The 25,760-nt window shown below is 43.4% G+C and overlaps 1 protein-coding gene across 9 annotated transcripts in view; it reads left to right on the forward strand.

Moving 5' to 3' along the window:
• The first annotated feature begins 6,293 nt into the window (after positions 1-6,293).
• The window catches only part of SNX31 (sorting nexin 31), a 30,761-nt gene continuing 11,294 nt past the window's right edge, over positions 6,294-25,760 (forward strand). For 3 of the 9 annotated variants that reach the window (XR_008731236.1, XM_055703987.1, XM_055703988.1), the window contains exons 1-8: positions 6,294-6,440; positions 6,516-6,590; positions 12,893-13,007; positions 14,084-14,148; positions 14,444-14,543; positions 19,453-19,481; positions 22,291-22,401; positions 25,387-25,477. Coding sequence is in view for 8 of the 9 variants with exons in the window: in XM_055703987.1 (XP_055559962.1) it covers positions 6,375-6,440; positions 6,516-6,590; positions 12,893-13,007; positions 14,084-14,148; positions 14,444-14,543; positions 19,453-19,481; positions 22,291-22,401; positions 25,387-25,477 (652 nt within the window). In the remaining variant the exon portion in view is untranslated. The other 6 variants (XM_055703990.1, XM_055703992.1, XM_055703989.1 and 3 more) reach the window with 5 other exon arrangements.

Consider the following 25,760-nt stretch of genomic DNA (forward strand, 5'->3'; position numbering starts at 1 on the left):
GAGGCAGCCTGTTACGGATAGAGGTGAATGAGCAAGGATTGGCTGCAATAGGCAAGTGTTGCAAAATTCCGTAATTATCAACATAGGAACACAAGGCATTCCTCCAACAAAAAAGGTGAGGCTTTGAGTGGTAACGTATTAAAAATTGAATGAATAGTAACCAAAAGATCATGCTTTTTACATAGTAAAAATCCTTCTGTGGACAGGAGTGCTTAATCCTCCGAGTCAGGTATTTCTCATGCTGTGTTTCCTAATAACATGGTAGCATGGCTACTGTTACCTTTTTTTCTCTCTTAGTAAGAGACCCATTAGTTTCATTTTAGCTTTGCTACATTTTGGGGTTTTTAATGTGCTGAGCAAATCCTTCTAGACAGGCAACGTTGAAAGTCTTAGTCAGCTAGCTCTTTGGTAACTACATTATTGACTTGTTACTGAAAAAATACAGTTAGGGTGCTTTAAATGAGCAGATTTGAAAACAGGAAGTGATCTGAAATTGAATGCTGTTCCTTATTCACTACAAAGGTCTTTTCAGCAACTTCCAGTTGTAATGTATCACAGAACTCTGCATACAATGAGCTTGTGCAAAACTTCGTGGGGTTTTTTATCAAATTTGTGAATGGTGAAATAAGTCTAGCAGTTTTACTGGCTCCAGGAATCTGCTGCTTCTGCGAAAAGAGACCTTCCTGGTTCATCCTTATATTTGACTGTCATTTAAAAAATAGATTTGAAGGAGGTGTGTATGCCTTTTAAAAATAAATTGCTGCTTGATCTAAATCTGATCAAGTATACAATACCATAGAAAATAATCCTGTCTGCACTTGGGGCTGATGGGACCTTCAGGTCAGCTTTGTGTATTAGTCACTAAGAAGAGATCCAAGCAAATGACTGATGGCAGCAAAAGTCAGAAGCGCCAACACTAGCACATGAGCTGTTTAATTTGTTACAGGACCTGATCGAGGTGAAGAGTTTTGCAGGATTAAAACTGTTACATGCACAATCAAGAGAGTAATGAGCTGTGTCAGCAGATACATTGAAGCTGTTCATCTACAGATGGGTTATCCTACAGTTGCTGCCTTGCTTTTTCTTCCACTTCTTTTAAGGGAGTGCTTTCTGCAGATTTGCAGAATGGGAGGCATTTGCTACCCAGTTTAGCCCATAATTGGCTCTGTAGGCTGCTTAATCAAAATTGATAATGCAGGGGGAGAAAGAAAGCAGTGAAGATGGCATGTCCTCCTTTTACAGAGAAGAGAGGAAAACCTGACAGGCTGGGATGGGGGAAAGGAACAGGTCTGTTGGTCATGAGGAAGGTGTGACTTAGCTGCTGCAGTCTGCCCGGGCTGTATGTAAAGGATGCAGTTTCTACAGAATTGCAGGGAAGGAGTTGGTGAGTTCCTTTCTGGAAAGCTTTCAAATCCGTGTTGTATGAGGACCTGTTCTTGAAGTCTTAACAGCTCTTCAGTATGCTTTCTGAAGCCCCCCCAAAAGACTATTCAAAAGTGCCCTTATTTTTCCCCTTGTGCGAAGATTTTCAGACCTGAGATTTTTCTGTTAAGTGAATTGGAGAAAAGCCTAGCATAGAGGGGTGAAATTAATCTGGTGTAAATGAATCCCATTTAAAATCCCCACTTCACTATAAAGGCATTAGGTTAAGCTTGTTCAGTTCTTAGGTTCAGTCCTGTCCCAATGGAGGCAGGCTGGGTTAGCCTTTAATTTGCAATCTTGCTGAAGTGTATGAATATTAAGAATTTCTGAAATTGGATGGTAAATCCTACAAAGGAGGTGGTTCAGACAAGATACGTATATAAGAGGTTGAATGTACAACATTAATTTTATGTAGTGTCAACTATAAAAACATTAAAGCTTTGGAGACTGTTTTAAAGACCTAAAAATACTTAGCACCATAATAGAACTGCTGAAGAATTGGGTAAAACTAAAGGTTTAATGGAAGTTCTAAGGGATGATGTAAAGACCTCACTATTTGCAGGGGTTTCGGGGCACTAGCAGTAAGGAAAGAGCCCGCCTCACTTCTGCTCCTTTCCCCAGGTAGGAGGTGATATGTCTGCTGGAGATAACCAAGCTAATTTTTATGTTTTGTAAGGTTGTGCAAGTTATGTACATCATATATGGAGAAACTGAAAAAGGAGGAAAAGAGGGGTTCTGTGCAAGGCTTTTGTGGGTGTGTCAAGCACCAGTGTTGTGCCAGCCTGAAATGCTAGGTAATTTTTGTGATGGAAGGGAACACTGAGGCAATTCTGCTGAGGCAATCACGATGGCTTAAGAAAACAAAACCCTGGGTTGGTTGGGTTTATTTCTTCCCACTCTTGATGACATGGTAATTCCCCGCTGTATACCACAGATGCCTATTTGATCAATGTCCTTTTTTTCGTTTGTTTTTAAATCTTGGCGATAGTAAATTTATTGTTAGTGCCTCTATCAATGTATCTTCAGAGTACCTACTGTAAAACAATGCACCACACAAAAATCAATTTATTCAATAGCAGTAGAGCATTGTTCCCTTGGGTTAATAGGCAGCCTAACTGGCAGTCACTTCCTTCTGCTACACGTTCCCTCTAGCATTTGTCAGAGGCTTACGCTGATCCTCTACTGCCCTGCAGGCACCCAGCACTAAGCTGATTTTGCTGGATCCTCTGGTATTTCATTCTTTCAGTCCTTTCCCTGCCTTCCATTCTAACCACAGCAAATGCTTCAGAGTTTAGCAGCAGCCAAAAGCCTGCTCCAGCAATGAATGGCAATTTGAATGAACAGTACTACATCCACTGTCCACTTTCCCAAGCAGAATGTGGCTTTATGGGCAACCCAATCAAAGGTTTGGCGCAGAGGTAATCTGGGTTGCATGCATTCTCTTTGGTGCTCTGGGGAAGTCTAGGAAATTGGGATTCCACCGTGTCCTGGGGGAGGAGGGGGCAAGGTGGTAGAAATCAAGATGTTCCTGAGTCAGGCAATGTCATTACAGTTGCCAGTTTACACTGATGAGGTGTCTGCCCTGGAATGAATTATACCTTCAGTCTTTGCACCTGAATGCATTTCCTTCTCTGGAGCATTGTTAATGATTGCTATGGACAACTGGATGTTGAAAGACAGCCGTTTACCATTTTGGGTTAGGATTCTTGGCAAAAAGTTTTTCTGAATTCTGCTTGGAAAAACTGAAAAGAAACCCCACACTCCCAAAAAACCCAGCCGGGATTTGTATTCATTCTCAATAGGTCCAGGAGTTCTGATCCAAACTGACATGCTAGAGAATGCCACAGACTTGTCCTTGAGACCACAATTCACTAGGCTTCCATAGTTACGTGTTTCTGGCCATCCTACTTGGGACTAAGTAGGAAGCTCCATTTCTATGACTGATCCTTCTGCTGGAGTTGCTCCCTGTACATAAGCAACATTTTCATTCCCCGCCGGAGTAGTTTAAACTAGTGAACTCTTCATAGCTTCCCATGTACATGAGTTGTCCCTGAGAGGTGATTCGAGGGTAGAAATGCCTCCCAAGTAAATCCAGCACAGGCTTGGATTTACTGGAATTGGTGGCTACTCAAAAAAAGTTCCAGTTCTTCTCTCAGATTAGTTTTTATGATGTAAATGGGCACTTCGAATTAAACTGTCCTGTTTCCCTTGCCTCCTTCCCTTTTTCCCTTCGATCAACTAGTCTCTCACAAAGAGAAATACCACATCTTATGTGCAGTTACATCAATTAGCTACCTCATCAACATCATGGTAAAGGGCTAAGAGCCCTACACCACCTTTGCAATGAAAAGCCATAGGAAGGCTACAAGGTCTGGCTGGGAAATGCTGCAGGTCTTCTCTGATGGTGTTTCAAAGGCAGCACACCGACTTAAAGAGGATCTGTAGCTCAGCTGCTAGCAAAAGAGGCGAGTCTAGGACAACTCCATTCTCATGTAAAGACCTGAAATCTGGGGAATCCTTGTACACTTACTCCCACTGGCTGACGATTTGCATTTGGGATCCTGTTCCTTCTGAGCCACAAATCAGCATCTCACTCGCCACCTCCCTTCTTCACAGGTTTTTCCTCATTTGACAATCCAGGAGGAGCACATAAAATGCCCCATGCAAAAAAAAACCAAACCAATCCACAAGATAAAATTCCTCAACGAGGCTGGCAGAGATTTCAGCACATCAGCAGCCTAAACACTCTGCCTTAGGCAACTGTGAGTCCATGTGGTATGGCTGTGTCTGCGAAGGAAAACTTTTAGTCCTGCTTACCTTCTGTAGGATGTAGTCAATAGTGATGGAAAGTAGCTGTATCCAAATGAAAATGCTGCTGGCAGGGCTACAGATCTTTAGGATGTGGCATTTTAAGCGAATACAAATTTGAAACACATGTTTTACACTAAGACCACGATGTGCACCTGTAGTTGGAGCTCTCTTTGAAGGACATGGGCAACAAGAAGAAAGGAAGAATATTTTCAAAAAGTAATTTGAAAGTTAGATTTCTCACTTGTATTGTGATTGAATGTAATCATTAAGGAAAAAAAGAAATTATAAGCTAGGCCAACATAATGGGCCTGTTGCACATAAAGTACTAAAAGCAGTATCTCTATGCCAAGTAGTCTCCTATCGTCCATGTAACCTGCTGAAGAAACATCCCATGTTCCAGCTGGCTATAGCTGTCCAGACATACATATGTTTTTATAGCTCTGAGTACACTTGAAAACATTCCATGTGATATCTGAGTGCTGAGAAAACAAAAATGAAGCTCTGGGCAGGCTAACTGGTTGTGTCACACTGCAGTAACTGGGACCTTGGGTTACATGTGCTCTAGATTAAACTTGGTCAGCAGGTAACATAAAACAGAGATTACAGTTCAAAAAGCGGGCCACAAAGATACTGCATTGTCACATCTGTAAGTGGAAGCTTGCTTGATCCTGTCTTTTGCCACTGTTAGATTTGCCACCAAAGGTAGCTCAGTTTCCCCTCCTGTAGTTTTGCAGAGGGGAACCAGATTCAGGCAGATGAGAAGCAACTACCAACCTGGAATGACAGCAGAAGTGGAAAATTCCTGCCCATGGCCTGGAGATTAGATCTTTCTTTTGTCTGCCTACACCTGACATTTTTCCATCAAACTCATTCTGCAGCCACTTTGCCTCCCAGGTTACAAGTGGAGATGTGAATTTGTGAAGTGACTTGGGATACAAAGATGCACACAGTGGCCTTGCTCAGGAGTGGAAGGAAAGCTCTTGCAGAGCTCGCCAGGATGCAGGTGCCTCATCTCCCAGGTACAACAGGGCAGCTGTGACCCCAGGAGCTACACAGGTGACTCTGTTAGGAGAGCGGTTGTGTGGGTGCTCCAGAAGTCGTCAGACTGGTCATATTTGGCTGCACAAATGAAGAAGAAAAACAAATCAAATTATCAAACATGTTACACAATCTTATTTTACTTCCTCTTCTACATTTTCTCCAGAATGCCCACAGTTAATCCTCTTGCTTGAAAAACACATACAAACCTTGTTCCACTGGGAAGGGGTTTTCCCCAGGTCAGTTGGTGAATCATGGCCTTCCCAAAATCATTTTCTTCCTCTGAAGAAGAAGAAGCCTTTTGGTGAGGCCGGAGTACTGCACTTGTGTCAGGCCCCAGCTGGCAAGGGAGGCGTTTCAGCTGCATCACTTCCATGCTGATGCACTCCTTGCACGCCTCCGGCAGCAGTGCTCGCATGAGACCGCGAGGGCTTCCACAGCGACTCAGGCGGGAAGGCCCAGCTCCCGCAGCGCCTTTCCCTTGGGGGTACCAGGAATACGCTAAGGAAGCCATGAAATACAGCAAGCGTAACTTGTCTTTACTGTCTGGTAGCTAGTGATAAACAAAAGCCCCAGGCCAGAGGTGGACCTGCCATTTTAAGTATATTTGACCTGTAGTGAGGCACTGCGTCAAAAACCGACTTTCTTTTCTTATAAATCTGATGCATACCCCTTTCACCAAATGGCCCCTAGTTCTTGTTCCTTGAAAAACAGTGAATTATGGTCACTTCATGGTGCGTTATCCGCAGTCCCCTTCCCCAAGCTGTTCGCGCCTCCTGCCCTGCTCAATGCCGGCTCTTCAGTGCCTGGCTCAACCCCGCCGGGCTGCTTCCCCAGCCCGCACCGCTTGGCGCTTATTAACCTTTAATAACCATGAATAACTCCACGTTGCCCCTTTTCTGGAGGGGCGGCAAATAAAAGCCGCCGCCGAGGCTGCGCCTGAGGGACCGTCCCGCCCCAGCCCGCGGCCTGCACCGCGGCAGCGCCCCCTGGCGCCGTGCCCGCTCCCCCCTGCGCCGCCCCCGTCCCCGCCGCTGCCGTGAGGCGCTGGGCCCGGCCCGGCCCATCCCGTCCCGTCCGGCTCGTCCCGGCCCGGTCTCGCTATGAAGCTGCACTTCAGCATCACCACCGCCGAGGAGCTGCGGGAGAGGCGCGGGGGGCGCTACGTGGTGGGCACGGGGCGGGGAGGCGGGCGGCGGGGTCCGGCGGGGCCGGGCGGGGGTCTGACGGCGCTGTGCTTGCAGCTGTACTCGGTGTGCCTGGAGGGCTTCCTGCTGGGCAAGGCGCGGTACAGCCAGCTCCGCCGCTGGGACGCGCAGGTGAGGGCTGGCCGGGGGGGGTTGGCGGGGTCCGGGGGCACCCCGAAAAGCCTGGGAGGGGGGCAGCCTGCCGGGGCGGGTGGGCGATGGGCTGTGCCCCTGAGGGGGCTGTGGGGCGGGAGGGACCCCCTGGCCCTCACAGGCCGCTGTGCGGTGAGGGCGGTGGGTTGTTTCACCCAAAATCCACGTTACTGAGGGCTGGCTCCGTGCGCCCTGCCCGGCCCCCCCGTGCTGTGCTGTCGGAGGGGCGCAGCCGCCGCTCGCAGGGCACCTGTGTTGGCAGGGTGAGATCCAGCAGCGACCGGGAGGCAAATCCATAACAAAAAAGCCAAGGGATGTGGCAGGAGGGCTGTGGTAAACTGGCTTCGTGGGGAAATGTCGGCCAAGCAGCGGCAGTTCTGGGCTCCAAGTGGGAGCCCCGCTGGGAGGGAAGTGCAGCTGCTTCGCTGGGCTCTTGGAACAGCTGTGGACAACGGTAGAAGGGGAATAGAGGTCAGCGCAGGCAAGTTGCACGGTCAGTTGCTGGGTTTTTTGGACAAGCAAAGGGTTAACCGAGTGTTGGATCCCTTGGCCTGAATTGCCTAAGCGAATACAGGCAACTGCTAGGCAATTACAAAACAGCTGGAATACAGGCCTGGAGTATTCTGAGGAATAGTGAGCGTCAGGGGATAGCATGTGGCCCCAGCTAAATGAAGTGGATTATTTCAGGGTGAATGTGCCTGTTTACCCCTGCTTTTGTTTCCTGTTGGGTCACCTCTCTCTCTTTCCTCTGGTTTTCTTAGGAAGATAAAAGGCAGCATGTGATGTTGAGCTCTTCTGTGGAAGCTGCGTGGCTACCAGCCTTCTCTTCACTAGCCTGATCTCTTTGGCTTTTGCCACTCCTTGACTCAAAGCAAAATCTCTCCCAGCTTTTCTGTCAGTCTGGGCACGCAGTCATCCCTGCTGAGCAGCCTTATTTTACCTTGCCAGCCCTACTTTAGGGCCCTGTTTGATGAATGCTTCTCGTGGTAATGGGTTAGTAGGTGTTCCTTCTTTTGGCAGCCTCCTTGCTGTGCTGTGTTGCGGTGATATGACCACTCTGGAGTAGTTTTTCAGCCAGGTGGCCCCAGATGGAGGCCCATCTCTCACATCTTTGTGTGACTTCATAAGCAGTTGGAGCTGCACAGCTAAAAGGCAGTTGAGTCAGTAGCAGGGCTGCCATGTTTGCTGAGGTGTGCTCTTGTGCCCCAGCTCTACAATTCTTTTCCCTGTGGGAGCTCTCGCAGTAATATTTTTGCTTTGGTTAATGGAGCATTTTGGATAACATATCTGAACTAATAAACCAGGTTATATATTTGCTTGCTTTTTCTTTAAGGCTTACTGTTCTGTGCTCAAGAGGTTTTAACTCCATTAATGCTCTCAGCAAAACCTTTCCCTTCTCTGCATCCTTTGTAACTGACAGTTTGCCTCTTGCTGGGCTTTACAACTCATTAGCTGATTTTTATTTTTAATTCCTTCATTCCTGCTGTTGGTAGCTGCTATACTTGGTCTTCAAGCTTACAAGTGTATTGCTGTCCCTTAATTGTCTTCCCTATACTTATGTGAGGTTACTTATCTATAATTATTTGTAGCCTGTTCCGATTATTTTGCTTGAAATACTCTGAAGGTAGAAAAAGGCACACACACAAGAAGTCTTGAACTCCAGGGTACAGTAGTTTCACCCTCCTGACCAGATCACACGTGGTGTCAATGAAGCCCCATAGATGCAACAATTCTGTGATGGATGCAGGATGTGAATTGGAAATAAGCTTCCCTCATGGACAGACTTCTGAGTAAATATACTTGACGGTATTTCTTGAACATTACTCTGGAGGATCTGTCTCTGACTCCTGTTGGATGTGGTGTTGTTGTGCCTCTGATCTCTTTAAAGGTGGCGATTTCTAAAGCACTGCTATTCCACTTCTACAAGTTCCTCTCCTAACTTGTAATACAAAATCAGGACACATGATTTTTGTTTGTGATGCTGTGCCTTACCTGCCCCTTTTTGTCTTGCTGTGCACTTTCCTGCTATCCATCACTTTATATTCTGAGAGCGCTTCTGTTGTTTGACACTCCCAAGCTCTGTTCCTTGGTGTATCCCAGGGCAGTTTTTCCCTACAAAAGGCCTGTCTGAAGGGAGCAGCTGTTCAGGGGCAGTGTAGGTGATGGAGTGTATGAGGTTTTGAATACACCGTTGAATGGAGAGATGTCGGTATACTAACTCTGAGCAACATTTCCTTACCTCTAGGTGCCTTACCTGCAAATGGGATTCTCAGCCTTAAGCTGAGCACCCAGGGCAGATGGTATAGAGGGAGGTACAAACAACCAAGAATGATATCCTGAGATCTCGCTTAGAAGGGGTTGCTTAGGCAGGGCTGGCAGAAATGCTGAGGAGAGCAATGCATCTTTAGCCTTTCTCATCTTGTGGAGATGGACAGCTGAAGGACAGTCTCCCATTGCTTGGGATGAATGCCATGCATGTTGGGCAGCATTCCTTATTTGCACTTGCAGAAGAACTAAGATTTGTGTAGCCATCTCTGCAAATGACTGTGAGCAGCATCAGCAGGAGTGTCAATGGCGGGTGGATGTGTGTTTTAAGGATTTAAGCTTTGGCCCTAGATTTATACAAGGACAGCTAGGCAGAGCTCTACTGCAGCCATGCTCTGCTCTGGCTTTAGTTCTGTGGGGACTGCACATTGACCAGAGCACCCCTAATGGAGCTGCGGGTCTTTATTCTGCTTATGGAGAGGCAAGGCACTTTTGCAAGAACATATGAGTGACAGAAACTTCTAGAGTGTGGCTAGAGATTAGCTGGACAGTGGTTTGTGCTCTAAAAATGTTACTGGATTCCCTTGAAATTGAACTGTTGCTGAAGACAGACTTCCCCTGGCTTCCACCTTTTCCACGTTTGCATTTGCCTTTTCATTTTGGCAGCTGTTTAGCACATCCCTCTCTCTAAACACATATCATAATAAACCTACGTTCTGTTGTAGGACTGAGAGGAACAGATTATTTCCTGCAATTGTCGAAGTATTCACTGGTTTGCTTCAAGGCAGGGGGTAAACAGGAAGTGCCCCCTGTAGGGTTGAGAGTGAAATCCAGCACTGGTGGGTTCTAGTCCTGATGACAACCTCTACTGAGTCGGTTTGCAGCATCTGTGATTGGTATGAAAGCCTGTTGAGGAAAAAAGTTCTAAAAAAAAAAATAAATCTGTTAATCACGATAAAACAATTGGGGGAAAAAGTAATTAAATATGGAAAACATTTTTTAAACTTCATTTAGCCAGTCATGTACTAGAAGAGTCTCACACCTTTGATTTCTTGGACAGTTTCTGCATACGTATAGTTTTATTTTCACATGAAAGATGTTTAAGTGTTTTTAATCTGAAAATTGTGTCTCTTCCTCTTCTTAGTATTTAATCGTGTAACTGAGAAGGAAATGCCCAGAGGCCTGTGCATTCTGTATATAATCCATACATAATAGCTTTATAGCTATAATGCTGCTCTATTTTTTACAGGCTAGCACTTTTGTTTCTGGTGCTGTGCCTGACCTCGGCATCTGCACACCTGTGATGGAGCATGGCCCTGGGTGAAATAGCTTGTCTAGACAGCATAGGCAGGACCTGACACCAAAACCCAAACCCATGGGATTAGACTAAGTAGGAGATAATAAATTCTGGTTGACTATACTTTAAAAATTATAATGTCTCCTGCTGAGAAAGGAAATATTTATTGCAGAAACATGAAAAAGAAACAGCACCAACTATGGCATGTGTCTTTGCTCCCCTTTTTGAAAAAATTAGGTCTTAAAGCTTAAAACTCCCTATTTAGGGAAACTGCTCTCTCTCTTTTAGGTAGAAATTTTGGAGGAAGGGCAAGTACCTCTTCTACCAGGCTGGAACATCTTGTCTGGGCTTCTAGCACAGTCAGATTTAAGCTTGTTCTTGTGATCCAGCCTCCTGTGGCCTTTCCTGCTACTTGCTCTTGAAGCTGCCTCTGTGGTGGTGAGCTGGAAGTGGAGCTGTGCAGCCTCAGTGCTGGGTTGTGAGCTGTGAGGCAGGAAGGCACAGGTGACTGCTGCGTGTTGTTGGCAGGAGCTGCATGTAGGGTCTGCAAAGAAGCTGCTCAGTCAGCATGTAGAGAGGCCAAAGGATGGGAGTCTTCCCCTTGGACAGCTTGTGGAGCAGGATGGCTTGGTAGTAGGTCTGGTCAAGTAGGTTCAGTCCAGAGAAAATGGCAATGCACAGGGCACCCTGGTTGGGGCTGAGATGCATCTTCTGCAGAGTGGCTTTAGGTTGCAGAAACAAACCCAGAGCCATGGTGGGGGGTGGAAATAGTCAGAAGCAGATTTTGGGTAGGGAGCTTATCTCTTACGGTGATGCTGGCCTGACAGGGCAGCAGGCACCTGGCACCACCAGGTACAGTGTTGTTGTTGACTTGAATTTAAAATGTAGCTTAGGCTGTTGGGTTTGTGAAGACAAATATTGGCTAGTTTCATTCTGCTAGAATGAAATTTCATGCTGGTGGCTGATAGTTTGGTGGGCTTTCAGCACTGTACACAAATACGCACTTAAAGTTTATTGGCATTTTTCTTCAATTCTTTGAGATGTGAAAAAGTCCAATCAGTTGGGAGAAGTTTCTCTTCTCTGTAGCCCAGATCCTGAGGACACACAATTGTGTTTCAAGAAACTTACCAAGCAGCTGGCACTGAGATGAATTAATTATTTTAAGTAGGCCAGAGTCTTAGCTTGTGCAAACTGATGATAACAGGCGGCACCACTTTGTAGGTGAGGCATGGCCTGAACACAGAGGGAAGAGAGAGGACCTCCTTGTTGTCAGTGTGGCTCTGGCTTTCTAACTTCTGGCAATTTTTTTTGCTGTATCTCCTCAGTTTGCCTGCCTGTAGAGCAGAGATAATACTTTTCAGTCCCTGGGGGAAGATCACGTATGTGAGAGACTTTGAAGATAAACAGCACTCTATAGTAGCTATTACTGCTAGCTTCACATAAAACCAAAGCATGTAGTGTTATCTAACCCTTTTATGCTGTGTATCTCGGAGCAATTCATGCATATCTAATAATCAAGAACTTACAAATGACGGTGTGTTGCCAATGTAGGGAATGTGGAGCTGTGAGAGTATGCGCCTCTCCTGTTTTCAGCCAACAGGCAGGAAAGGGTATTGCTAATTCTTGCAGTAGTAAACTTTTCTCATCTTCAAGCTTCAGCTGCTGGAGTCATGTGAAGGACTTGAGCAGCCAGGGCCAGAGGGGAAGGTGTCATCTTTCATATGATTTAGTGCTACTGATTGCCGAGTTGAATACTGGTGTTTCAAATTTAATTAGTATTAATGTCTCTGCATACTGTAGGAGTCTCATTTTACTGGTCAGATGCTGTATTGCTTTGATTTAGGTGAAGGAATGTTTCCAGGCGAACTAGCTGATTTTGCTGTGTTTAGTAATGTGCATATTGGGAAGGTAAACATAGCCTATCCTCCTCTTGAAATAATTTGCCTATAGCAGATTATTTTTACACTTCCAAGTGACTAACTACTGCCCAAGCCTATATTGGAGCTATCTTGCGTTAACATAAGATAATGTAATTGCAGTTCTTTAGTCCTTTCAGGCATGTTTATAAATGAGGTGGGGGTTTGTACAGAGATATTAAGCTCTTATTAGCCAGCTGATACAGCTGGAGGAAGAATCAAACTTTCAGATAGTTTACATTCCTGAAAGATTCTCTGCTTTTTGTTGGAGGTTTTTTGTATTCTTTTTTCTTTTGACAATATGAGATGATCTGATAAAAGTTACTACCTCTCATGCACAAAATAATAAAAACCTCTGAGGTAGCACAAGTCAAGGGCAGAAGTAGCCAGCTCTTAAAGTAGTTTTGTGAGCATAGATCAAAGCAATCCTGTATGGATGTATTGGGAAGAGAGGACTTCTGTAATCATATCTTGTTTGTCCATGAGGTGTGTAAGACCTAGCTAATAAGGTTGATACAATCCTACTTTTCTGGCTTGGATCAGGAGCTCAGAAGTGGTAAGACTAAGAATGATAAACTCCTCAAAAGAGGTTGCTCACTTGGACTGTCATCTGTTGGCTGCCCAGTCAAAGGCTTTGCCCTTGCTGTGGGCCCTGAGGGCCATCAGGGAGGTGCCGGGTAGGTACCCCATGCCCTTTGTAGGTCATCATGTCTCGCTGTCAAAACAAGAGAGCACTGAAAGCTCCTTGGAAGCTATGAATAGTTCTTCACTGATGTGGAACTTTCCTTTTGGGTGTTTTGTAGCTCAGGCAGCTTTTTGGGAGTGCTGTGCCTGCTTTTCCTCCGAAGTATTACCTGGCAATGACCAAGTCTATGGCAGATGAGAGACAGTCACAGCTGGAGCAGTATCTCCAGAACGGTAAGCTTGGCTTAAACCTTTAAGGATATGTCTACAATTGTCTGCAGAGCGCTTTACCTTCTATGCTGAGCAAGGATGTATCTAAAAGGCTGGGGCTAAGCATTGCAGATCTGTCCTGTCTGTTGGTTCACTGGCTCTAGAACAGCAGCATATCACGTTTCTCTTATTTCTGAGGTGGTTGCCTTCCTGTAGCTTTCCCAAAATGTAAGGGTACAGTTTCACACTTAAACTTGACCCAACTTGGCCTTCTGGTGGCAGCCAGTAGTCTGGCTGTTTTCTGTTCCTCTGGATCAGTGAACTGAGCCACCCATCTCTGCTGCTTCACAACTGCCAGACCTGACATGTGGCCGGGTGTGAGAACTCATGGCTGGTGGGTAAAAAGAGGGAGGCAAAAATGACAGGCACTTGGACTAGTAGAAGTGTGGTATGGAACTGGGCTCTATATAAGCCCCTTCCCTTCAAGGGTTTCTAGGCAGACTTGTGAGAGCTATAACAAGAGCTTGTAGAAAATTTAAATCTCAGGTGCCATGTATTGTGTTATAAACCAGGTCTGCAGGATCCCTAGAATGAACCTCATGAGTTTCATGTGAGCCACAAATAAAAAAAAAATATTACTATTTCAATTACCCAAAAAGAAGGGTGTGTGAGAAGATGAACTTAAAGAGGTTTTGTAGCCTCTGGCCTCAGATACTTTCTGCCAAGATTTACAAAATAGAAGTGCAAGATTAGTCTTTAGAACCTTATTTAGTGATTTATCTTTTTCACTTGAGTATTCAGCAGCTCCTTTTAGAGTTACTGGCCATGAATGACCATGGAGTTACGTGGCCAAGAACCTTACTGTAGACTTGCTTTGGGAGAACAGCAAAACTACATGTGTTTTGCACTGTTTGTAGCTTCAGTGATTTAACAACAGGGTAGTAAAGGTAGCTGTGCAGAAACCAAAGGATGAATAAAATAGCACTGATGTTTTAACCAACAGTCATGTTGTATGCATCTTGGTTTTGGACGGTAGCCATGTTTCTCATCTTTTGGCTAAGTTTGGTTTCCTCCCTCCCTGTTTTCCTCCTGTTTTTCAGTTACTTTGGATTCAAATATTACCAACAGTGATGTCTTCATAGCTTTTTTCCGAAAGCTACAGCAGGTAAATTTTGAATTTTTCAGCCAAATACTGTTCTGTGAAAGAGTTGAAATATTATCCTACCTCCTGAGCCTCCTTGATGCTTCTTTTGCTGTCTTCCTTGCCTTGTGTTCTTAGTGCATTGGTCTGTCTTGTAAAGCAGTGAGTTCCAATGACAGAGTGCTCTCTGTGAAGCCTGGGTGGCAGTAATAATAGTATTGTTTTGTCCGTGTACGAACTTGTTTCCCACATGGAAAGAACTATTTGCTTTGTTTTTATATCCTGTGGCATATCTGATGAATCTTTTGCCTCTAAACAGCTCCCAGAAAAGTCTTTGTCAGAGCTCAATAGAAGGATTACACACATTCTTGAATTTTGCAACTGTAGATGCTTTTTGGTAGTGTCAGTGCTTTGGACTGGTAAGTGTATTGATGACTGGTGTGAAAATGTCATGTTCTCTTATCTTGCAACTGTAGTGATGGGCAGAATCTGGCATGTGTTTTGGTGGTTCCAACCTAGATGACTTTTGAAATAAGTTTTAATGTGGTCCATGACATGTATGATCTTTCTTTGGCAGGCCTGGAGCCTGGATATAGCTCTTGTGTCTGAATTCCGCAAGATGCCATATGTCGCTTTTCTTCCCTTACCTCCTCTCCACTTGCTGTGGCTCTTATGGATGGTAGTGTTTTGGAGTAGGTGTGTGCAGCATGACTCCCAACAGCATTTTCAGGGAGGGGGATGATGCTTTAATTTTCTGGCAAGTGCTTGGCATGCTGCTAGTGCTGTTGTAACCTCACTTGCAATGAGTTGTTCTGGAGAGAGGGAATGTTTTGAAGGACTGTTTTGTGACTTGAGAGCTCTTCACTTGCTATATTTGATCAAGGTATGTAAGGGGAGTTCAGAAATGCTATAGAAAATGGTGTGAAGAAATATTCCTAACAAATTCTGGAAAGGTTTTTCCTATATGCCTTGTAAATAAAAAGATACAGTTTATTTACAGTCTTTTAAATTCAGACCTACTGAAGTGCTCAAGACAGTGAATGAAAAGCCCCTGATTTTCTTTTGTGAAAACCAGTCTCTCTAGTTCTGATCCCATGCCTGTTACAGCCCTACAGATTACTCCCAACAATTACTGCTGAGTCTTAATTAGTCTTGATGAGACTGATAACAGGTCTGCTAAAGAAAGTTAAATCCATCAGGAGTGCCTGCAATTTGCCCTCAACAGTGTCAAATGACTTTTTTTTTTTTTTTTACAAAGTTCTGGCAGGAAATAACTCTTCAAAATGCATGTTTGCAGTGTTTAAAGATGTCTTTTGGCATGCCAGTATTGTGGTTTTCTCTTAACATACAATCAGAAATTATGCTGTATATTTTAAGTTTCTTTACTGTATGCCCTTTTGGTGAAGAAGGGCGATTTGGTAAGTACATGTATAATACTTGATTTTTGGATTATGTACATATGTGTGCGCTTGTTAAGGCATTTGATGACTGTGCTGCCAAAAGAAGTCAGTTATTTTGTTGAGTTCAAGGTAGGCATTGAATTATACCTTAGTTAGTGCAAGGTCAGCATGTTCTCAAGATGTAAAATTAACTCAAATTTCTGTTCCACAATACAATGGATTTTCATACACAATGTTTAGGCTTCCTGCTTGGCAAAGGCAGTAGTTCTACAGCATTTTTATTTACAATTTGAACTTAAAACGGTTACACTTACATAAATTACTGCTTCATAATACAAATAGCAATAGTGCTTTATGTGTTCTTTCATTCTGGTAAAGAACAAACTCCTAAGAGACGAAATAACTGTGTGAAAGACAGGAGTGCATCCACTGTCATTAGCTGTGCACAGTGCCCTTTAATTGGTGTAAGTGACGGCTGAGTAAGTATTCATTTTGGCTATTAAAGAATCTCACTCAAACTGGCTTTGTGCATGTTCCAGTATTTATTAGTATACTGTCATTTGTGAGATGTTTTATGGCAGAGTGACAAAATTCCTGTAACAGGATCGAAAGACATGGAGTGACGTTCATCTTTAAAGCACCTCTGTACTGTTCTTTCCTCCTTCTCCATTGTTGAAGGTGTGTAGGCAGCACTCTGCATCCTACACGTTGCTTAGGAGGGAAAACATAGGGTTGCAGTGTTACTGCTACTTAATGTTAAAACCAGGCATTACCCCAAACTTGCTGCTGTTCATGTTACATTGCAAGAAGAATGATTAATGAATAAATGGTCATTGAAATGATGAAATAACATGCTCCATGTCAATGACACGGACTGGCTTGGAGTAGTCAGTCTTGGCTACCTGAAACGAGCTAGTGCACACCTGTACAAGTGACCCGCCAGATAATGTGGGGGAACTGGCAGGTGGTGGTGGACAGGGAGCAGTCAGCCACTTCTCGGCCACCACAGCTGTTCATTGAGCACAGGTCTGTCTGCAGGTAAAATCAGTGCAGCTTTCATAATGGAAACCTTCAGGTTTGATAGAATGAGAAAACGGGAAACCAGAAGTGAATGAGATTGCCAGACTAGGGTGGTTTTTTCCTAAAAATTCTACTGATTTTTTTTTTCACCTTCACTTCTGTCTTTCATTATGAAAGAGCATAGAGCTGTCCTCTTAAGTAGTCTGCTAGTGCTTGCATCGTTTTCTTGGCTTGTCTTAAAACCAGCAGCGTTTAAGCTTCTAGCTGAAGATACTTCTGTATGTAACTGACTAAAATAGAAGATGCAAAAGAAAAATCAAGCTGGATTTAAGACTTTTTTTTTTGTCCTTGTCCTGTGTTTTGCTTCTGAATGGGATTGTGAAGGGTGTGCCAAGACCATGGCTTTATTGCAGTTGCCTGACAGTATTGAACGCGACTCCTCTGTATCAGGACTGTCACACCAACTAGCTATATCCTCCTGATCATATCTAACAGGGCAAACTTTTCAAGGGGGGACAAGCCCATGCAGGTTAACCCAGCTTTCCAGGCCCCTGTCTTTGTCCAGCACCACCTTTGCCTGTTGCACAAGTTGTTAATGTTTTGCTCCTTATAGCAGGCATGCTCTGGCTGTTTCCCCAGCAACGTAATCTCATGGGAGGAGTTGCCAGGGGACAGCAGGGCTCCTGACACATGGGGAAGCAGCTTGGCACGGTGGATCTCTTGCTCAAAACTAACATTGCTGAAATAATTACCAACAGTATTGTGTAGCAGAGTTGAACAACCTAACACATAACCTCCCTGTTCCTCTGCCCTTCCAAACTCTGCAAACTTTGTCAGTGACCACGCTGAAGAGACAGATTCAATATCTGCCCCACTACCTCCAGCCCCTAAAGATAAATGGCACAGTTCTTCACGAAGTCGTTTGAGATGACTGTTGTGGCTGTGTTGTGTCGTCTTTATCATCAGGAGAAAGATGGCGTGAGCAGGTACATACATCCCTATCAGTCTCATTTTAATGCAACTCCTCTATATCCTTGAATGTAATTTGAGACTACGAACTGTCTCTGTTGGGCACCCATGGAGTAACTTAGTGTATTCAGGATGTGGCTGTGAGGACAGCCAGTCACTATGCATTTATGAATAAAATTGAGACCTATTTTCTTGCAGCAGCAGAGGTTTGGAGTTGGTGATCTAGGAGGCTAACCTACCAGCAACACAGACTGGAAAAAACAACAGCTATTAGCATGAACAAAAGGATTCAGGTGCTGGTGAAAGGACAGATGAAAAGTTTGAGTACTTGAGCAAATAGAGCCAAGCAGTGCCTGGTATCAGGCAAAAAGCAGTGTTCTTAAGTGTTCCTTTATCAAAGAACTCAAATGTAAGGTGGTTTTCTTTCTGAAGAGCAAGCATGGGGCTGAGGACTGAATACCATAGGAAAGCTGTGGTGTGTATGTGATTCAGAGAGTGTAGGTAAAATGTAACCCAGAAATCTTCAGGTGTTACCTGGAATCAAAGCTGGTTTGATTATGGGCTGCATTTTCTTGAATAGAGCCCCTGTCTCTGACCACGCAGCCTCTGCTTCTCGGCACTCGCAACACACTTACCATATGTGCATGCAATGAAGGAAGGCACATTTGTAACATCCCTCAGTATTCTTTCATAGGAACTTAGAAATGTGTTCCAATGTGTATGGACATAAACAGAAGTCTAGCTGAGTAAGATTTCAGCATTGCTCCAAAAATATTATTTATTTAGTGTCAAACCTGGTTGGGCTTCTTATTTATGAACTTAAAGGTGCAGCTGGCAAATTCCCTTATTTTCAGACTTTTGTGTGCTGGCCAGGGGGGAAGGTTTCTGCCTGTTCTGAAGAATTTTATTCAAGGATGTCTATTCTATTTTTGTTTCAATGTTAACATACAGGTCAGTCCCCTGACCTGCTGTTATTTTCAAATATGTTGTAATAAGGTCCTCTGTTCTCACCCTTTCTCCTTTCATGTCCTATGCTGCTTAGCTGAACAACAAATCCATTGAGAGCTTGCTGAGGGCTCAGATTATTTTATCAGAGGTCAACACCAAAGTCACTTAAGTTTCTAATGGAAAACTGGGAGGAAAAAAGGTATCTAGGTGGTTTTTTTTTTCTATGGAGCAAATATATAATGAGTATCTTCTTGGGGTTTTTGTTTACTTTTGGTTTTTGTTGGTTTCATGGGTTCATTCTGGTGGGGTTTTTTGTTCTGTTTGTGTGGTTGTTGTTTTTTTTTTTTTAAACTGTTCTTTTCATCAAAACGAAAAGCCAAAGAAAATCCCTCACCAGCTCTGTATTATTCTGTGTTATTCTATTGACTGAACTGTGTTTCAAGCTACTGGGACAGGCTAGTGGGGGTTAGGCAGCAGTTCTAGATGTTTATGAGAAGATTCTACCACAGGTAACAGTGTCAGCATTAAGGGAAGGTTCAAATAAGCAGTAGTAAGGGATAAAAGAAAGTGTCCGATTCTAGTCACATGGTATCTTCCCTGAATTTCAGGAGCAAAAGAGTAGGAAATGTGAAAAGTATTACAGAACATGAACTGTTGCCAAAATACAGGGGTTTTTTTTGATGTTGGTGTCTGTTTTGAGTAGATGAGACTCCGACTTTACTGCCTTTTCCAAAACTAAAATAGCAGCCTGGGAGAAGATCTGAACTCTTCGGACTCATTGCTGGAAATTTCCTTCAAAAGTATTTTTCTGTCCATTTTGGAAGTGGTTGGGATTGCCTTGTACACTTACTAAATGGATTAATGCTAACACTGAATAAATGCTCTTCCGTTTGTATTTGTATTTAACTTGTGCTGGATTCACTTGTGTTGTTTTAGTGGCATGTCTGTATTTGTATTTCTTCACTTAGCACTGTCTTCTCCTGCCTTACAGACTGCACTGTTTCCTCCTTTTGTTTTTACGTAAGTAAATTTTTTTTGGTCTCAACAATACTTCACTGATAAGAGGCTAAACACAAATATTTATAACATTGAACAATGTATGGAGTTTCTGGCATGGACAATTCTGCCTCTGCCTTCTGGGGTAAAAACGTGTGATAAAAGGGGGGGGGGGGAGGAATCCCCAAATGCAACGATTTGAGTTCTTACTTTTGGTTTGCTGTGTCGTAGCTGTATTAAGAGAACAATAATCAAAAGTTGGAGATAAGAAAGTAGGGAATTTGTCCCCAAGGCTGTGAAATCAAGCTGTGCCTGCAGTTCAGTAGTGTCAAATAAGATAAATTAAAGCAGTTTTTAAAAGAAGACTAGGAAAGCACTGGTTTAAGTATTTAACAGTGATACCTAATATGACCTTTCTAGATGGGACTGAGATTTTGCTTTGATACAGCCTTTCTTTTAGAGTCTCAAATTAATCTGCCTACTAATATGTTGCATGGTGTTCTTGGAGAACTCGGGCTGCTTGGGAATAGCTTGAAAGTTTGGATCATGCTTTTCTTCCCTGCATGACTGCTGAGTAGTGAGGTGGCAAGCAGGGTAGAGTGCGTCAAGGTGTGACTCTGCCTTTAAGTGGCAGAAGGGTAAAGTGACCTTTGTGTCTCTGAGCCTGGGCTGCCAGAGTGGATGAGGTGGCCTGCACCCAGGCTGTGAAAGCTGCAGGAGGAGCAGTGGAGAATCCGGCAGAAGTAGATGCATAAAGTGGTCCATGTCCTTTCTGCATTGGAGCTTCAGCATGAGCAGCCCACACCTAGAAGTGCTTACTGTACTGCATGAGCCTTTGCACTCGCCTTCACCCCCTGGCACTGCTGAGTCCTGAGTAGCAAACAGGCTGTGTAGTGACCTGCTTGCCCTTTGAGTCAGTAATGTCTTTGCCTCACCCTGATGTTTGCATCCCATGCTTGTTCCACATTGCACATATAGTTTTATCACATACAAAATGTTTCATATTGAAATATGTGTGCCAAAGGTATTTGTGGGGAAGTGTCTGCTCCTTCCTGTTTGAGGAAAGTAGTAAAGTACTGGGGTAAGCACAGGAGATGATCCTCGATGTGAGAGAGAGAGGGGCTTTTGTATCTGTACAGAAGCAAAGTTATGCTTATTTTAACTAAGAGGAATGAACTAGATCTGTCTCTTGGATAAGAAATAAATTAGTCTGGGGATAAAGATTAAATCTGTGTGGATTTGTAGAAGGACACTTCAGACAGGGCATTGGCTAGTGCCTTGAAGAGGTTCTGTTGTTCTTTAATACATGCAAACAGATGTATAGGCATGCAGATGTGTGAAATACTGGGCATCGGGAAAATCTGTGGGAAGTCCATTTAAATAAAAAGATTGTCTTGGTTTGGTTTTCCTCAAGACCTTTTTTCCCCACATATCATTCTACAAACTTTTGACAACATGTTCTTAATTTTTAGATGCGGTGGAAGAAAACGCTTCTTGTTTGCATTTGATCTGACCTTGAAATAACTCTTAATTAAGCTAGATTTACTGGAAAATGTGCTCTTTCTGACTGAAAAGTTACCAGTCTGAGTCATACGTCCTAGCATGTTCTCCAAAGCACCAAAAGAGGGGTAATGCAGCACACAGCACAAATGTCAGCCCTGCCACCCTCTCTTGCTGACATCGCAGGAGTCAGGAAATGCTCCTGTACATGGGTACCATAAAGATTCTGCAGCGAGATACTGAGAGTACTTGAAACCTAAGGGCTCCCAGGGAGCCTCCCATATGTTCCACCAGGCTAGCAAAGGTGGATACAAGCAATTAAAATCTAATATTGCATGCAGTATATAAAATTACAGCATTTTTCTCCACTATGAATCTCAAGGGACGTACCTCTCCTTAATTAATAAAAATGCCAGAAGGACCATTGCTGTCCTTTGATGCAGGGGAGTCAACAGGAAGAGAAGCTGCGGTGATGAGCTGCTGCTGCCTCATTCAGATGCATCCCCAGGGGAGTTGTCAAATTAGTCTCCATCCTCTTGAAACAAGTAACTGACTTCTCATGCATAGCAAGGCATGGGGCTTTCTGAGTTTGAGTCTTTTAGGGGAAATATAAAGTCTTGATATAAAACCAGTGGAGGTTACCCCATTGCTGTGCGCTACCTCAAAGTTAGAAAGATGTTTCACTTCTAGTCTGACTGTGTCTGTTGTCAGCTGACAGCTGATGGGTCTGGCTTCTGTACTTCAGTTTTCCAAATTGCAAATTGCCCTTTAATTATTTAAGGCAGCTCTCTGAGGTCACTTACTTTGAGACCTGTTTTCTCATTAATATTTCCAGGTTTCTTCTTTATATCCCCTCTCCGTTCACAGTGGGTTTGAACCTGGGGTACTGGCACTGTGCAGTATTCCAGTAGCAGCGGCGCTGGTATATTAAGATAACATAGCCTCATTATTCTTACTGGAAGCTTTCATATTTATAGGTACAGGGATGCATTTTTTCCTTTTGGCAAGATTGTGACTTTGAATATTCACATGCAACTCTTCATCCACCTCCTCTTTTTTGGAGTCTTTACTCCCTAGGACACTGATGGCATCATTCCTACAAACAGTGAGACACTAGGTAGCATGTGCTCAGCTTAACATTGAAGTGACCCTCCTTTGATTCTGCAGTATCTTGCCACTTGCTGTGCTACATAGGGTTGGTTTTTTTTGTCATCTGCAAGCTTTAAATAATTTTAGTAAGTTACTGTTTACTAAATAGTAACTTCAGTTGTTCAGCATCTTCAGAAGGGTTCCAGCAGTATGGAAAGCAAAGCGTTCTGTTTCTGCCTAACAGGACACATTTAAGATCCAAACCCAGAGAGCCTTTTTGGATGTTTACCTCGCTGATGGCAGCAATATCAAACTCGATATCCAGACATCGGACACTGCAGAACAAATATTAGAGGTAATGGGTTTCTAGTATTGTGTTGAAATTTTCCATTTGTGAGAAGTGGACAAAAATGAAGATAAACTCGGTCAGGAAAGGGTAGAAATCCTTGTTTGAAGACATACAAGAATATATTCTGTGTTTTTTGAGAGGTTTATTGTACTAGGGGTGAAGGGGGTAGGGGGCATTGCTGATTTTGCAGATGAGCTTTTTTGGTTCCTACGTTTGTCCATAATTTACCTCTTAATGTTATGGGTCCTCTGCTTCTATGGCATTTGGCTGTCAAGTTCACATTTTCTTCATGTATCATAAAATACATACTATTCCTTATGGGGACACATTCTTAATGAAAGACCCCTTTGGTTTAGCATAGTGTGGGTGAAAGTGCTTCCCACTAGTCACAAATTATGGTCTAGTCTTGACTTGTGTCTTGGCTGGTACACTTTTGTTAAAACTTAACGTGCAGCTGGTACATCTTCTTTTTCTGCATGCTTCTCCTTTGTTTTGTGTCCCTTAACGCTTGCTATGAAATTGTGGGACTTCCTTTGCAGTGTTGGTGCAGTTCTAGCATTGTGGCTCTGGGATGTCCGTAACAGCTGTTGTAATACATACGGTAAACAATTGCTAGTTACATTTTGAAACCAGTAGCAACCAAATGTTGTTTACACAACTGGCTGGCTTGTGATTGAAACTTTCTGCTGAGGTTCCCTTCTTATGCCAGGAGAGGAGGAGCAGCAGTGGCTCAGCATACTTTGTGTGTTACACATGTGTGCATGAGCAAGACTGAAGCCTCTTCCTCAATTGCTCCCGTTTCCTAATCTTAACAGCAATAACAAAGCACACACTTGCTGGATTGGTACTCTTTGTCATGGGAATCTGAAAATTCATCTCATGATACAGAAAATTGTGTGGATCTCTGTGCCTTTGCAATCTGAGTTTGTGGAGATAGTTCCCAGGTGGCCATTGGTACAAGGAAACTGAACATGAATTCACTCTTAGTCTGGCTGCAGCACACACAGTATCTGTGCAGCTGCCATGAGTTGGGTAACACAGGGTAACCCCTTAAGAGTTTATTCTGCCACTGGGGTTTGCACCATCTGAGGTGATGCCAGGACCAGTTTTTCCAGGGGAAGGTAAGTGTCAGAGTTGGCCTTAGACCCTCCTAAGACAGGAGACTTGTGGGATGAGAGATGCTGAAAGCAAGCGTTGGGGTTGGCAGGGAGATATGAATTTTGATTTGGGGAGAGGGAAGCAGGTGTTAATAGGGTGGAAGAAGTAAGGAGACATTTTTAAATAGGAGACTTGCATAGGGACCTTGAGTACGGAAACGATTTGCTAATACACTTTAAAAAATACTAATAATTTGTGCTTGATAAACTTCTCAGTTTTGCAGTGGGTCGAGGTAACTTCCAAGCTAGACAGTGGTGTTGTATGTTGCTTTGTATATTGCATTTATAGATGTTTAATGTTTATGTGACAATGCAAAGAAACAGTGATATTTGAAATGCTACAGACACCATTTCTTCTCTTGTTATCTTACAGATGAGATAGGACTTTTAGGAATTATTTCGCTTTTGTCATTGTAAATGGCCTACCACATTCACTGTTCTTTTGCAGTGGAGGTACATTTTTGCAACCATCGCTCCTGAACATCCTGGTGCTCAGGCAGCATATACCAGCTTGTGCTTTGATCTGAGAAATAAAATAAGTCAAATTCCTACTGAATCCAAGATCTGTGTTTGACATTCTGGGAAATGCCATCTGGTACGCTTAGTGTTATGCTACTAAGGGATAACACGCTGAAGCTCTGTGGGCTAATTTCTAAAAGTAATTTGTGGGGACTTCTTAGAACAGAGGAGACAGAATGAAAGATGGTGCTGCTAATAACTTTTTTTTGTCTTTGTGTTCGGACTTAAACTTTCTTCCCATTATACCTGGTGTCTGAACAGAGTGTGTTTTATGCTCTGCTGCCCTCTCCGGTAACAGCCCTGATGTTAACAAGTATAAAGAAAACTTCATGAATATGTTTTTGACTTGGAACAATTCTTACCAACCTATATTTAGTTTTGATGTCTGCTTTTTTCCATGCACAAAACCATAATCTGATTTTTAAATCAGCTGATATAGTGTGAGAAAACCCTTCTGAACTGTGGAGGTGAGTGAATTTACAATGCTGTCACTGACACAGAGCTAGAAGTGTTTTGGGATTGGCACTCTTTAGAAGATGACTGAAAAGCAGTACTTCCACCTTACGCTCAGACAAAGAAAGTCCAGCTTCTCTGACCAAATCACAACTCCTCTATCAGGCTGCACAATCTGCCAGATAAGTTACGACAGGAGTATTCTCAGGGGTGTTTTCTTGCAGTTGCCACACCACTTTCCTGAGCAAACTTCAGGAGTTTATAGTCGCTGCAGAACTTAGGAATGCTCTGATGGTACTGTGCTCTTTTGGGTTATGGCTGCTTTAATTTGTCAGAAGCCTTCACACAGAATTGTAGAACCCCACAAGTAAGACTGGTGCTTTCCATAAAGGGGCAGGGCTTGCAAATGTTTCCTAGAGAACAAGAGGATTCTATCAGCTTGGAAAATACACAAATCTTGTAAACAAACAAACAAACAAAAAAAAACAACCCTATCTGTGATGCTCATGAGCAATGTTGTTAGCTCAGCACACAGTGCTCATTGTACAACAGGGTTTGAGGGTTTCGTAGTAAAGATCTGGAATAACATGGCAGATGCCTTGTGTTAGAGGATACTTAAAGGCATCATGAAGCAGTAAATGTTTTCTGTTTTATTACATTTTTATGTTCCTTTGAAACTTATGAAACTTTGAAACTCTCAAGTGCTGCAGTATAGGAACGGTTATATTTGCTTCTAAATGGGTAGTTAAATGAGACATAAGGGAAAATTTAAAAACAAGTAATTTAGGTTAACAGGTATTAAACTTTTTTCTTTATTCATGCTAATGGATAGCTAAGCTTCTGACCTTCCTTGTTTTTAAAGGTTACATTGTGCAAGATGGGGCTATCAAGAGAATTAACAAAATACTTTAGCTTATTTTTCTTTCAAGATCACGATGATGGAGTACTCTCTGGTAAGTTTTACAAGGTGCTTAACTTAGCCCTCCCTTGGCATTTTTTTTATTGTTGTTGTTGTTGGCTGCAGTTACTGAACCTGGAGTCTGAACAGAGCTTGCATGAATCTGCTCAGGCTGAAAGACCCATCCTGTCTGATAAACCCCCTCAAGCCCTCTTCCCAAATGGCTTGGAAAGTGGTAGTGGGAAACAAACTATGGCAATAGATAGTGTGGTGCATAGGTTAGACTTTCACATGTGAATATTATGTCCCTTTCAGTTTACAAGACATGTAGCAAGTTT

This window comes from Falco cherrug, chromosome 3 (genome assembly GCF_023634085.1).
Source record: "Falco cherrug isolate bFalChe1 chromosome 3, bFalChe1.pri, whole genome shotgun sequence".
In the NCBI taxonomy this organism is placed as follows: domain Eukaryota; kingdom Metazoa; phylum Chordata; class Aves; order Falconiformes; family Falconidae; genus Falco; species Falco cherrug.